A 13836-nucleotide genomic window follows, 5' to 3' on the forward strand; every position below is an offset into this window, starting at 1 on the left:
GATTAAATAAAACATCACATACCTGGATCACAGGAGAGTTATAGAGATTCCAGATCAGAGACCAAGGCAGGACTTAAACTCACAAATGAATATGACCAAAGGAAAACATGTGAATCCAAAGGAGGGTTAACAAGAAATGGTGCATAAAGAGAAGTGAGTGACAGAGACAAGTTCTGTCAGGCTGGCAGCAGAATCCCAGGCCCCAGGCAGGTACATCTTACTATGGAGACGAAGAGCTCAGACTAGAAAGCTATTCACATCCACACCAGCAGCATCTACTCAGCTGCCCTGACTCAGGCTCCCTGAGCAGCCCAGTGACACCTTATTTCCCATGTGGCCTGTCTCTGGGAGACGACACACCAGTCAGGCTCACGCGACTATCCAGCCCAGTTAGCAAGTGTGCTTCTTACTGTAAATTAATAAAGCAGCATTCTGGGTTTGTCTTTCAGTGTCTTTTGACATTCGTTAGCAAGATTTTGCATCCCCGAGGCAAATCACACAGGGCAATGGATAAATTGGAGCTTCTGGGCTCAGTCTCAGAATCTGTGTGTCAGAGTCTGAACCTTGGTGAACACATCAAAGGAATTCTGATCCTGTGGGGTTTCATCATTCGCTCATGCTTTCACTCAACTGACATTTTTTGCACTATGTCGTGAGCACACACCGAGAACCATCTTGGAAAACAAACTCTCAGTCTCTCTGTGCCATGTATATTACCATTTGAATTTTATGAAGACTCCGCGTAGACCAAAGGTTTTAGTTCTCAAGTCTGATCATGCATCAGAATCACCTATTGGGCTTTGCAAAATACAGATGATACTCAGTTTGGGGATAGGGTCCAAGCTCCTGCTCTTAAAAGCTCTCCAGTTGATCTGAAGAACAGCCAGGGTTGTGAGTTGGGTCGTGGAGTGTCCATTTGAATCAATTAGACCAAAATTGTCACTTTGCCTTTACTGTTTAGATAGATTCAGAAATATTTGGGATTACTTCAACAAAGATTCTGAAGGCTCAATTCAACACAATAGAAAGTGAAAATGAGCATAAATACCTTAATGAGTTTCCAAGATGATACGCTTCCTGTTTGCACCTATGTGGCTTTATCTATCTGAAACACAGCTCTGCTCATGTCACTGCCCCGTTCAAAAACTTTAATAGATATCTTTTTTCTGATAAGTGTTATAGAGAATCTGATGATACAGAAAAAGAGACACATTCTAGAAGATAACCATTGTTAACTTGACATATCAGCTTTTAGAATTCCTTTATGCCGACGTAAGCACTTGTTTATATATATTTATAATACAGGATAATACTATACATTCTGTCCCATAACTCATTTAGTATCTCAGGGACAATTTCCCAATTAAATACGTAAAGATGTAATTCATCTTTCTTATTACATCTATAGTATTCCATTATGTGGATAGACTATACTCTATTTAACAGTATATAGTTGTCAAGAGCAGGGGCTTTAGAATCCAACTCCAAAATTTAATCCCAGCTCTGCCACTTACTAGTTATGTTACCTGGAGCAAGTTCATTAACGTATCAGTGTTGCGGTTATCTGGGAATAATAATGGTATTTGCATAATAGGATTTGCAGTTTATGCTTCGAGGCCTCAATTCCCATTTGTCTTTAACTATAACCCAGATTAAATGCACCCTGAGTCATAACCTTTAGAAGTACTATAAAGAAAAATAGAGCATGGAGGAGAGAGGATGGCACCTGGAGGAGTATGCAACTTTACATAGGGAGGTCAGGGTAGACCTTACTGAGAAGATAACATTTGCACAAAGACCTGAAGGAGGTCAGGAAATGAGACATGCAGATACCTGGAAGGAGAGAATTCTAGGCAGAGCAAAGGCTTTGAGGCAGGAGCATGCATGGTGTATTGAAGGTAAGGAAAAAAGCCCAATGCCCTAGATTGAATTAAGGGAGGAAGGAGCATGAGAGATAAGGTCAGACGGTACAGGGCCTTGCGGATAAAGTAGACCCATGGGGGAGTTCTGAGCTAAGGAGTAGTGGGATGCAATTTAGGTATTGAAAAGATCACTATGGATGATATTTTGATAACAGATGTTAAGGGATTAAGACAAAAGTAGAGAAACTGAGGCTACTGCAATAATACATGTGAGAAATGATCGTCCTTGGACCAGGGGGGTGGCGACAGGTATTTTGTTATGAATATGTTTACTGAATGAAGTGATATCAATATTTGCTGATAGAGTGTGGGGTACGAGAAAAAGAGTGAAGTCAAGGATGACACCCAGGTTTTTGGCCAGAACAAATGGAAAAATTGAGGTGACATTTTTTGGGCTGGGAAACTGTATGGGCAGCATGTTTGGGGAGTTTGAATTTAGACATGTCAAGCTGGAGATGCCTGTTATATATGCAAGTGGAGGTGTCAAGTAAACCGTTGGAAATTTATAATGTGGAGTCCAGGGGAGGGATCACACTTGTAGGTCCCTTTTGCCACATAACGTTGTATGGTCACAGGTTCCGGGGATTAGTGCATGGCCATAACATTAGAAAGGGAATGAGTGTAGATAGTGAAGAGAGGTCTGGGTGGTCTGGGTATGAACCCTGGGATATTTCAAAACTTAGAGCTTGGAGAGATGGGAAAGAAACTGATAAAGGAAACTAAGGTGCAACTATTGAGTAGGAAGACAAGAATGGTGAGTGGGGAATGCAAGGTGAAGACAGTGTTTCAATGAAGTAAAGGTCCATTGTTGCTGAGAATTCACCGGAAATGAGGACTGAGAATTGACCATTGGATTCAACAACGTGGAGTTTCCCGATGACCTGGACAAGAGCAGATTCAAAGGAGGGGTGGAGGCAATGCGTCACAAGAGAAAATTTGAGAGAAAGAAATTTCTTCAAATAAGGTATACAAATGGTCAATAGTCACATGAAAAGATGTTTAACATCATTAATCATTAAAGAAATACAATTCATAACCACAATGAGATACAACTTCACTTAAACTGGGATGACTGTAATCAAAAAATAGTAAGAGTTGGAGAGGATGTGGAGAAATCCTCATACATTGCTGGCGGAAATGTAAAAATGGTGCAGCTGCAGGTGGAAGGTAGGAATAAAAGAAAATGAGAGGAGGATGGAATACAAGATGCATTATGAAGGATAACCCAATGGAAGATGGTAACTGATTGTACGTCTTGGATCAGGGAGAAGAGGCAAAATGAGTGAAATTATGATCTCCCGTGGAACCAAATCGTTCCTACATCACTTATACTTGGGAGAACTTTTGTGAGGTACTTAACATCTCTGGATTTTATTTTTCCATCAGTACAATGGTGATTTCTGCCTTGTAGATTTGTTGAAGGTCTAAATGAGAGACTTATGTAAAACCTATTGAATGAAGTTAGGAATAATAATGCCCAAGGGAGCTGCTTTGAGGATGGGGATACTGAAATACACAAAACATCTTATATGAGAGCAAAGATCTCCCACAAGACTGAAGAGGGAAAAGCAACACTTCATCTCATCTGCGCCAGAGTGCAAGGTCTCTCATTCCATGTCTTCCACCCACCAAGGCCTCATTGTCCACTTAAGGAACGATTTCTCTTTCAACCATCAACTGCTTCATCCATCATCAGGATTACCTCATCCCAAGTTGGGGCATCTGATTCAGAAGACCAGGATCCTTGGGAGAGGAACAAATGGAGGATATTACCATCAGAATATTCCAGGATTCCAAGTTCTTCAACAACCATGTGGTAAAGGGTAAGATGTGAATGCTGATATCATCCAGAGTTAGATTTAAAGCTTTGCTCTACCACCAGCTAGTTTGGGACATTGGTTATGTATCCTGCAAAATGGGCATAATAATATCTACTGTAGAGAGTTCTTGAAAGAATTAGAAGAAATAATATTAGTAAAATTCTTAAGAAAAAGATGCCAGTCCTGTTGGTCTAGTGCTTAAGATTCAGCGCTCTACCCACTGTGGCCCAAGTTTGTTTTCAGGTCACGGAACCACACCAGCTGTCTGTTGGTTGTCATACTGCGGTGGCTATGTGTTGCTGTGATGGTGGGAGCTATGTCACCAGTATATCAAATACCAGCAGAGTCACCCATGGTAGGCAAGTTTCAGCAGGTCTTCCAGACTAAGACAGACTAGGAAGAAGGACCAGGCCACCTACACCCAAAAAACGGCCACAAAAACAACATGAATAGCAGTAGAGCATTGCCTGATACAGTGCCACAAGATGAGAGGATGGTGCAAGAAGACCAGGCAGAGTTCAGCTCTGCCATACATAAGGTCTCCAGGAGTTGGAATCAGCTCAGTGACACTAATAACAAAGGACAAAACCTTGTTCACTATAGGCTTGGAAATTCCAGTTCCTTTCCTTTTTTTCATTCCCTGCTTTAGGTGGGATGGGAAGGGTTAATGGGTGGTCACTGCTCCTAGATTGATGGGCATTGACACCCAACCATAACCGGTCACCTGGGATGCCAGTGAGGAGATGTCATCTTTTTCTCTCTCAGCTTTCTGCTCAGCCTAAGGGAAAAGATGTCAGAAACAGCCTTATTATGAATCCACCTACTCTTCCCTTATCCATGCACCATTCAGCAGGCTCCTAGCATTGCTTGCTAATGCTCAAGCCTATAGCTCATAACTTTGCTTTCTGAGGTCAGGGATGAAGCAGCTGAGCTGAGCCGAGCTGGGAAGGGAACCAAGAGACCAGAAATCTAGGCCAGCATATCAGATACCACAGTTCAAAGTATCAGTGAGACCATCATGACCCAAGAGCTGGGATCCAAGGCAGGAGGCTGAGGCTTTGAGGAGGTGAGGACCCCCGTGGAGGGAGAAGCTCTCGCACACCTCAGTGCAGGCTTCATGAGGTCCTCAAGCCATGTGAGGCTGGAGTTAGGGTGAGGAAGTCCCCACTTCAGATCTCTGGACCAGGGAGAGTCATGAGAGGTCATTGGCAGGGTCACGGGAGGTCATCATGTCCACCCTTGCTTCCATGTTGACCCACCACCAGAAAGACCTTCAGCGCCTCTGTGCTCATGGCCTCAGTCTGCTGAGCCGTTGTGGGAGGAAAGGTGGCCAAGACCCTTCACAGAGAGAGGTGGTTGTCTTGTTGATCCTGGCCTCCTACAACCTCAACACCCTCCTGAGGGAGCCCCAGGTTAGTCCAGTAGAGAAGATTCATGACTAATCCAGAGCAGACTGTGGCAGTGGCCTTAGTTATGTCCAAGGTATTTGAAAAAGTTAAATGTAGGAATGACCATTTCCAAACCTTTGGGAACCAGGCAGGATCCATGTAACACGTGATTTAGAAGGGAGGTTTCAGCAGGATGGTAGTATTTCAACAGGCAGGAATGGAAGCAAGGAATAGGGAGAGGGAACTGTCACTCTAGAAAGAGAGATGTAAACAAGCAATGAGGAACTGATCTAGAGTGTGAGGACAGCATGGTTGTAGGAGGATGAGGGTCAGCAGAGGAGTCTGGAGATGGCAATTCAGACCTTCCCACAAGCTTCACCGTTCACACCCCACATCAGCCCCACCAACCCGTGTGGCCTCATCCATTCTAACCACAAAGTACCACTAATCAGGACAGAGGAACAGCTGAAGCTGTTTTCCTAAGAATGCAACTCCCATCTTTGGGCCTCTGGGGTCATTCTCTGAGAAACAGAAGACTTGAAAGGGCCTGAAATAGTACAGATTCTTCTTTCCACTCCCCAGGAATGTGGGTTTGGGACCCATGGGCTGACGCTAAGGCTGAGGTCCAGGTTAGCACAGGTGACCAAGAGCAAGGGCTCTGGCCAATATATAATGTACACTAGACACCCCCCCAACAAATATGCACACACACACACACACACACACACACACTGTCCGACACCCACAAGAAAGCCCTATGCACAGTACTAAGGAAGTCTCGGGCCAGTCATTTGTGGGTTCCCACCCACCCATACTGCCTCTATTGACCCCCTTCTCAGCATCCAACACCAAGGGCCTCACTCTCTCCTTTGTGGCATGGTCAATACCTCTACACAGCCCCCACGACTCAGCTCGTGTTCTCAGAAAGAAACACACCAGCAACACAGCAGAGGTTGTGGGGATTAACACATGAACAGTCAGTAGAGTCCCCTTTGGGAAGCTTCAGAAGGAGAGGGGTTAGGAGCTAAGTCAATGAGAGAGGAAGAGCACTCATCCTGCAGAAGTGAGGGTTATGAGTGGGAAGGCAGCTTGGGGAGGTGTCAGAGGAAGTGACAGGGCCACAGGTGCCCAGGGAGTCGAGCACATGAGGGTCAGAGTAACGCAGACCAGGGGCAGCTGGAGCTGGACCAGAGCTGGAAGAGAGGGGTGTCTTCAGGGATCAAGCTCTGGGAGGATGTGTCCTAGGAACGCCGATTCCCCTGCTTTCTCCAATTAAATCATCTTCATGGCCTGGCCTGGTTCTGGACCTCACTGTAGATAGTAGTGAGAGGCTCCTTTTCTTCTAGATGTCGTTCATCCATACCCTAGGAATGCAAGACAGAGAGTTCCTAGAAGAGCTGAGGGATAGAGAGGCCCCTGAGGGACCCACGTGGAACCAATGCTGCTGACATGAACTGCATGTGAATTCCCCCAAAGTGTTAGCACTATACTGGCCCCAATTGTCAATTTTCCTAGTAAATACTGGTGAATAACTGGAAAGAGTTAAAGAGACAGTGGGGCTGGAAATGCCCAAACCCAGGTGCAGAGGGAGCTGGGTGAGCCCAGGTTGGGCACTGCTCTCAGCTCTCATTATGTTCCTGCCCTCTCAAGACTCCTGCTGGCTCAGCTCTAAATAGTGGATGTCACCATCCTGGTTCCTGTGTTCCTCCTGCAATTCTGCACCTGAGGTTTACATAGAGTGGAGCTTGAATGTGGGCCTTGGAAACCTGTTCCCTCCCCCACTGCTATGAACCCCAAGGCCATGTCTACACATCGTGCCTTCTGCAGTGACATTCCCTGAGCAGCAAAATGCAGGAGAAAGGGAGCCAAGGGCCCAGTGGAGGAGGGAGGGTATCTGGGCCAGGAAGGAGAAGTGCAACCTGCCTCTTCCAGTTTCCATCGTCTTCTTTCCAATGGCCTTCAATAGGCATAATCCAGCCCCGAGGATCAACAGCACGGCCACGATGGTCCCTAGGATGGCTCGCAGGGGGTCAGCAATTGCCTGTCCACATGAATCTATTTCCCTCACACAGAGAAAGTGAAGAAGGTTAAGTCAAGAGAGAACCTGACATACCCATTGCCAGGAGAGATAGAGAGATCAGGGGGAGAAATCTGAAGGGTCCTGGTTCAGAAGCTGAAGAGCAGGAGTTCGGAGGTTCATTCTTTTAACCAGTTCCCAAGCTCCTGCTTGGTGCCAGGGATATTGAGGTGAACAAGACTTAGTCCATACCCTTGGGGCTCATCACCCAGCAGGAAAGACTGAGAAAACAACAAAGTCCGTCAGCCAGAAGGATTGCAGTGCAATAGAGGTTACACCTTGTACACAGGTCTTCAGGGAGGGCCTCCCAGAGGATGTGATGGGTAGCCTGAGTCTTGAGCGAAGAATAGGAGTTTACCAGATATTCAGGGTGGGCAGCGCATTCCAGGAGGGATGAGCACCACACTCAGGAAAGGGCTGTGTCAGAAAGCCAGCCCCTGGGAGTTGCCAACACCCCAGTGCAGTAGGCAAGAGGGGAACAGAGCAGGCAGGAGCCAAGCAAAGATCAGAGGGAGGCAGGAGTCTGTCTTCAGAGGGTCTTGTGGGTCATGCTGAATGTGGAACTCTATCTGGGGCTCCAGTATAGGGGCTGAGGGGAGGGTAAAAGGGGGTTTTATGTGACGCTGACACATCAGATCCCTCAAGCAGCTCATGGAGGACAGGTTAGAGGGGCAAGGCTGCTCACGAGGGTACCAGGTCATTCATTCATTCATCAAAACACTGAACAAACTGTGCCATAAGCTGTGCTTAGCGCAGGGATTCAAAGGAGAACAAGACATTGTCCCTGCCCTCAAGGTGTTCCAGGCTATGGAGACAAGTACAGAAACAGACCATTGCCACTCAGTGGGGGGCCAGGGACCCTCCTTAAAAGTGATGCCTGAGGGCAGGATGGCCACAGCCCATGCAGGGCCCTGTGCAAAATGAGCACAAGGACCCCTTTGTTCAAAAACTGTTAGAAATGTCAAGATGGACACTGCAGAGCTTTAAACCCAGCATGGGGCCTGTGTGACAACATGACCCACATGTTACTGAAGTCAGCCGTGCCTGAGGGAAACTCTTCAGTAAGAAAAGGCAAGAAATGAAGGGAAAACGTGAGAGGAATGATGGTAGATGAAGCAGCAGATCCAGAGGCTCAAAAGCTGGCAATAGCAGAACATATTCGGGAACTCCAAGCAAACAGTGTGTTGTGAAGTGTGACACTGAGGCCAAAACCATGGGTAGAGGAGCGTCTGAGCCCTGAATCCTACTGGGAGTCACTGGAGATCAGATCCTACAGGTGACACAGACAAATGACACAATCCAGTTGCTTTTCCAAAAGACCGCTCTGGACTCACTGTGGATGATGAGTGGGGTTGGGAGAGAGACTGGACAGAGAGACTGGACTGCTGCCTACCAGCAGGGGCACAAGAGCAGAGGCATAGACTTGAGAGACATTTGAAAGCAGAAACAAGTTGGATGTGCCTCCCAGACTTCTGTATGGGGTGAGCAGTTGGAGGTGGTGCTGATGAACACGGTGGGGAGAAAAGCCCAGAGTCCTCAGACACCAGTGCTCCTTGAGCTCCCAGAGCACCCCTCCCCTCTGGCAGGTTGCACTCACCACAGGCACAGACCTCTCCAAGGGCTGAGGTGACAGTTTTCTGGTCCTCAGTGTTGCTGACCACACAGGTGAGGTTGGCATTGGGCTGGCTCAGAGGCAGGCTCACATTCAGGGTCCAGGAGTTGGGGGCTGGTCCCGGTGTCCCCCTCTGCTCCAGCTCCCTGGGGAGGCCCTTGCTCACCCAGGTCACATTCAGGTCCTCTGTGACCTCCCCAGCTCTGCACTCCAGGGTGATGTTGCACCAGCCTGCTGTGATGGACTGTGTCTGGACCAGGATCTGGGGATGGGGCACTGGCTCTGGGGTGGGAGGGACAAGAGAATGGAGCCTCACATGAGTGGAGAACATTACAGTTTGCACGTTGTCATCATCTCACTGAAGCTCTGGCTTCCTCCCTCTACGGAAGGTGAGACATTTTATAGATGAAATATTATTTCCCCAAAGCTAAATATATAGCAAGAGACAAGAAGGAAGGGAGCCACTGATTTAAGCCTCATGTGATTGCACTAGACTGAGCAAGTCTTAAAAATATCCCACAAGAAAATAAAGCCTGCACTCCACTTGCTCAAGGTCCATTATTTTTAGAAATTGGGTCTTTCCTTGATGGACAAGAAGTCGGAAATGAAGGACTTGTCCTTATCCAAGGCCCTCCCCCTGATTCTCCTGCTGAGATGATGCCTGGGACTACACAGGCCATGGTGAAGAAAAACATCCGGCCAGCCCTGGGAGTCCAGACAAAGGACCCATGTGCCCAAAAGTAGAGACGTTTGTGGGAGATGCAGTGGTAGTGACTTGGAGTTACAACCCCCAGTGAGGTTAGAATATGCCGCTGGACTTGTGGTACATAGAGGAAGAGAAGTCACAGATTTACAAGCCAGTCATAGAAATCCCACGGGAACCTAAAACTGTCAAAGCCACTCTCTCCATAGCAAGATATTTCTCTATGCAGACTAACTCTGGGGAAAGAAAGAGTTGCTGAATGAGGTTCTTAAGAAGTGTTGCAGGGTAAATTTTCTCCTACATCTATGGAGGCAATTAGGGCTGGATTTTGTGAGTGAGGCTGGCCTTGGGCTGGGGCTGAGTAAGAGCAGGGGAGACAGGGAGGGTGAATTACGCAAGGATTTCTGAATTATGGTAGGCAGAATAGTGCTCCCCCTCCAAAGATGTCCACGTCCTGATCCTCAGAACCTGTGAATATGTTAGATTAATGGCAAAGGGGAATTAAGGTAATAGATAGAATTAAGGTCGCTAATCATCTGACGTTAAAATAGTGAGACTATTCTGAATTATCTGGATGGGAGCAACGTAATCACAAGGGTCCTTATAAGTGGAAGAAGGAAGGAAGGGAGTTCAGAGGCAAGCACTGTGAGGAGGACTCATCCCACCATTTCTGGCTTTGAAGATTGGGGACGGTGGGTGAGAGCTAGGAATACAGGCAGCCACCAGGAGGTGGAAAAGGCAAGAAAGTGTTTTCTCCCCTGGATCCTCCAGAAAGGAACACTGCCCTGCCAATACCTTGATTTTAGCCCAGTGAGAGCCGTGTCTGACTTCTGACCTACATACAGCACAGTGAGATAATAACTTTGTGTTGTTAAGCCACTATGTTTGTCGTACAGCAGTCCCCCCTTATCCGTGGTTTTGCTTTCTGCAGTTTAAGTTACCCATTGTCAACCACAGACCAAAAATATTAAAGGTAAAACTCTAGAAATAAACAGTTCCTGATTTAAATTGCAAACTATTCTGAGTAGCATGTTGAAATCTCACTCCATCCCGCCAGGACGTGAACCATCCCTTTGTCCAGCACATCCACACTATATACATCACCCACCTGTTAGTCACTTAGTAGCTGTCTCATTTGTCAGACGCCTATGGTGGTATCACAGTGCTTGTGTTCAAGTAACCCTTATTTTACTTAACATTGACCAGAAGAGCAAGAGTAGTAATGCTGGCAATTCACATATGCCAAAGAGAAGCTGTAAAGTGCTTCCTTTCAGCAAAAAGGTGAAAGTTCTTGACTTAACAAGGAAAGAAAAAAATTGCATGCCAAAGTTGCTAAGATCTATGGTAACTTTTATCACAGTATGCTGTTATAATTGTTCTCTTTTATAATTAGTTATTGCTATTAATCTTTTACCGTGCCTAATTTATAAATTAAACTTTATTATAGGTATATACATATGGGAAAACACATAGTGTATACAGGGTTCGCTACTATTCATGGTTTCAGGCATCCACTGGGGGTCGTGGAACACATCACCTTCGGATAAGAGGGGACTTCTCTAATTTGCTATAGCAGCAATAGAAAACTAATACATAAATTAAGTAAACCTACTCCTATAAACCATAAGTGTTATGGGAGAAATTCCATTTCCCCCAAATTTCCATTTTCTTCTCACAAAACATTGAAGTGATTTTATTCCTGGTGTGAGTTTCAGCTCCGCCATCCATTTGTGGTGAACCCACTCACCCTAATTTCAAGGGAGAAAATAGAGTCTGAAGGCTGGCATCTGGAAGGAGTCCTGCAAAATGGGGCCCCTGTGACACTCCTAAGTACAAAAGAAGGACATAGCCATGGGATTGAGGTGAGGGGGTATCACGTACCATAGACAGTGAGGTGGAAAATCTGGCTAGATTCCAGTCCTCCAGTGAAGCTGGCTCGACCTCGGTAGTACCCATTGTCCTCTTGGGTCAAGTTCTCGATCCTCAGGGATGTCATGTTGGGCACATGGACCCTCTGCTTGTACTTATCCTGGAGGTAGACCCAGGTTGGATCCCCTTCAGACCCATTATGGACTCGCAGTATGACTGTGTATTTTAAGTCAGGGCCAAAGCCCCATGAGATGTCCTCCAGCTCAGTTCCTGGTTCCTTGATCACATGAAACAACACAGAACCTCCTCGGATCCCCTTCAGAGGAACGTGGACTCCAGAATGCTGACCTCCAGAACCATGTGCTCCAGAACTCTCGACCCCAGTGCTGCAGACACCTAGGGCATTGGAAACAGGAACGTGAGTGTTTTTTCATCAAGAGTAAAAGAGAGAACCACGGAACCCATCTTCTTAATGAAATCCACCCAAAATACTCTCTTGATTCCTGGAAGGCAGCCTAGTAGAACGAATTTTAAGCAACTCTGGAATCAAGTCCTGGTTCTAGTGGAGTGTAACCTTGAACAGGTTACTTGAACTTGCTAACTTGCAGTTTCCTTATCTGCCTCAAAATGGTAGTAAGAATTAAATGAGATGAAGGATCAAAAGCACCAGCACATTTTCTGGCACATACTAAGTGCATATCTGTAGGAGGCAGCTTCCAAAGTGGGTCCAAATACACCTCCCTCCTCATGTTTACACCCTTTATAACCCCCTCCCCTGGAGTGTGGTCTGTACCTACTGACTTGCTCTGAGGAACAAGATACAGCAAAGGTGATGGGATGTCACCTAGTGATGGGAGGTTACACAAAACTGTGACCCGTCTTGCTCACACTCTCTCTCCCTCCATCTGATGAAGCCAGCTGCCACGCTGTCAGTTGCCTTGTGGAGAGGCCCACATGGTGAGGAACCAAGGGCAGCCTCCGGCCAACAGCCAGGGAGGAACTGAGGTCCTCGGTCCAACAGCCACAGGAACTGCATCCTATCAGCAATCACACGAGTGATCTTGGAAGTGGATTCTTCCCCACTGAGTCTTGAGCTAACTGTGGCCCCAGCCAAGACCTTGATTCCAGTCTGAGAGACCCTGAGCCAGAGGACCCAGCTACACCACTCCTGGATCCTAACACTCAGAAGGTGTGAGACTATACATAGTGTTGTATTAAGGCACTAAGTTTTCTAATAACAGGTTACACAGAAATAGATAACTAATACAGTAATGAAGCCTGCTCTCCCTGCACCCTCCTTCCAGGCATTGTAGTCAGGATGGAGTAGGCTGTGCTGTGGTAACAAATAAGTACAATACCTCAGGGTCTTAGAACAAGGAGAGTTCATATCCCACACCACATGTCACATGAGAGAGGGAGGGAGGGGGCCTGTTACACGTGGTGGAGGCTCCACCACCCTGTCGCTGCACCACATGAAACCCACAGCATCCTCACAGCCTCTCAGTCCCACTTCAAAGTATGTTTTTATTGAAATGGACTGAGGTGTCAGACTGGGTGATCTAGTACAACAGAGTGGTCTAAACTTGGGCTTTAAAGTCAGCGAGACCTAAGTTGAAGCCAGGTCCTCAATTTTCTGGCTATATGGATTGTACTGATATTTAACCTCTCAGCCTTCAGCCTTCTCATCTGTGAAATGGCAATAACAACATCGCTTACCTCACAGAATTATTGTGGAGATTTAAGAAGATAAAAGCTTTCAGCACAGTGCTCAATAATTGTTCCATAAATGTGTTCCATCTCATTATGATGGTGATTATTCTTGACCAAGCCTACCTGGAATCAGAACCAGACATGCCCAGATCCCAAGGTGGTGCCCTTTCCTCTCCAGCAGGTGCCCCTCCTCAGGGTCTCCTCCTGGTTACAGGGATGGGTTCCAGGGAGTCAGACACCCATGGGTGCAATCCCATAGGTGGCTGTAGGGAGACGAAGTCCAGCCAGGGGCTTCTTGTTTACCAGAGCCCTGAGATTGGAAGGAAATTTATTGCTATGTCCGCAGCAGGTGGCTTCCATGGCCACTGTCAGCTCCCATGTTACCTAGTACCTGAGGACATCCATGCTGCTGGGGAGAGTGATAAAGATGGAGGAAGGACAGGCTAAAGGTTATCTCAAGCTTGGGTTGAAAAAATTTACATTACCAAGTCTATTTAGTGTGGGCATTTTCCCCTTTCTTTAGTGATATCTTTGTAATCGTAAAAGTATTACGTGTTCATAAAAAACTATTATATGGATTATGGAGTTGATTCAAGTAAAAGTGTGAAGGGTGCCTCCTCCAAGAGGTAAGCACTGTTATTGACGTGTATCCTTCCAGACCTTTCTCTATGTAGCCACAAATACCATAAACTCCTGTAAACGCAGGGCATCTGATGGTAAATTCATTCCAGCATT

General features: G+C 46.5%; 1 protein-coding gene across 2 annotated transcripts; it reads right to left on the reverse strand.

Moving 5' to 3' along the window:
* Positions 1-1029: 1029 nt before the first annotated feature.
* LOC131404611 (SLAM family member 9-like) lies at positions 1030-11553 on the reverse strand. Of its 2 annotated transcripts, XR_009219814.1 has the most exons (5): positions 11404-11553; positions 8805-9101; positions 7054-7185; positions 4845-5382; positions 1030-4520 (listed from the first exon to the last, which is right to left on the reverse strand). XR_009219814.1 is itself a non-coding variant. In XM_058539511.1 (4 exons), exons 1-4 carry the CDS (start codon positions 11516-11518, stop codon positions 5378-5380), a joined length of 549 nt encoding a protein of 182 aa, XP_058395494.1. In that variant the 5' UTR covers positions 11519-11553; the 3' UTR covers positions 1030-5377. The 2 variants fall into 2 exon arrangements, 1 of the variants encoding a protein (XP_058395494.1); XM_058539511.1 differs by having other exon boundaries at positions 1030-5382.
* Between the last annotated feature and the right edge of the window lie 2283 nt (positions 11554-13836).

Source organism: Diceros bicornis, chromosome 4 (assembly GCF_020826845.1).
Source record: "Diceros bicornis minor isolate mBicDic1 chromosome 4, mDicBic1.mat.cur, whole genome shotgun sequence".
Lineage (NCBI taxonomy): Eukaryota > Metazoa > Chordata > Mammalia > Perissodactyla > Rhinocerotidae > Diceros > Diceros bicornis.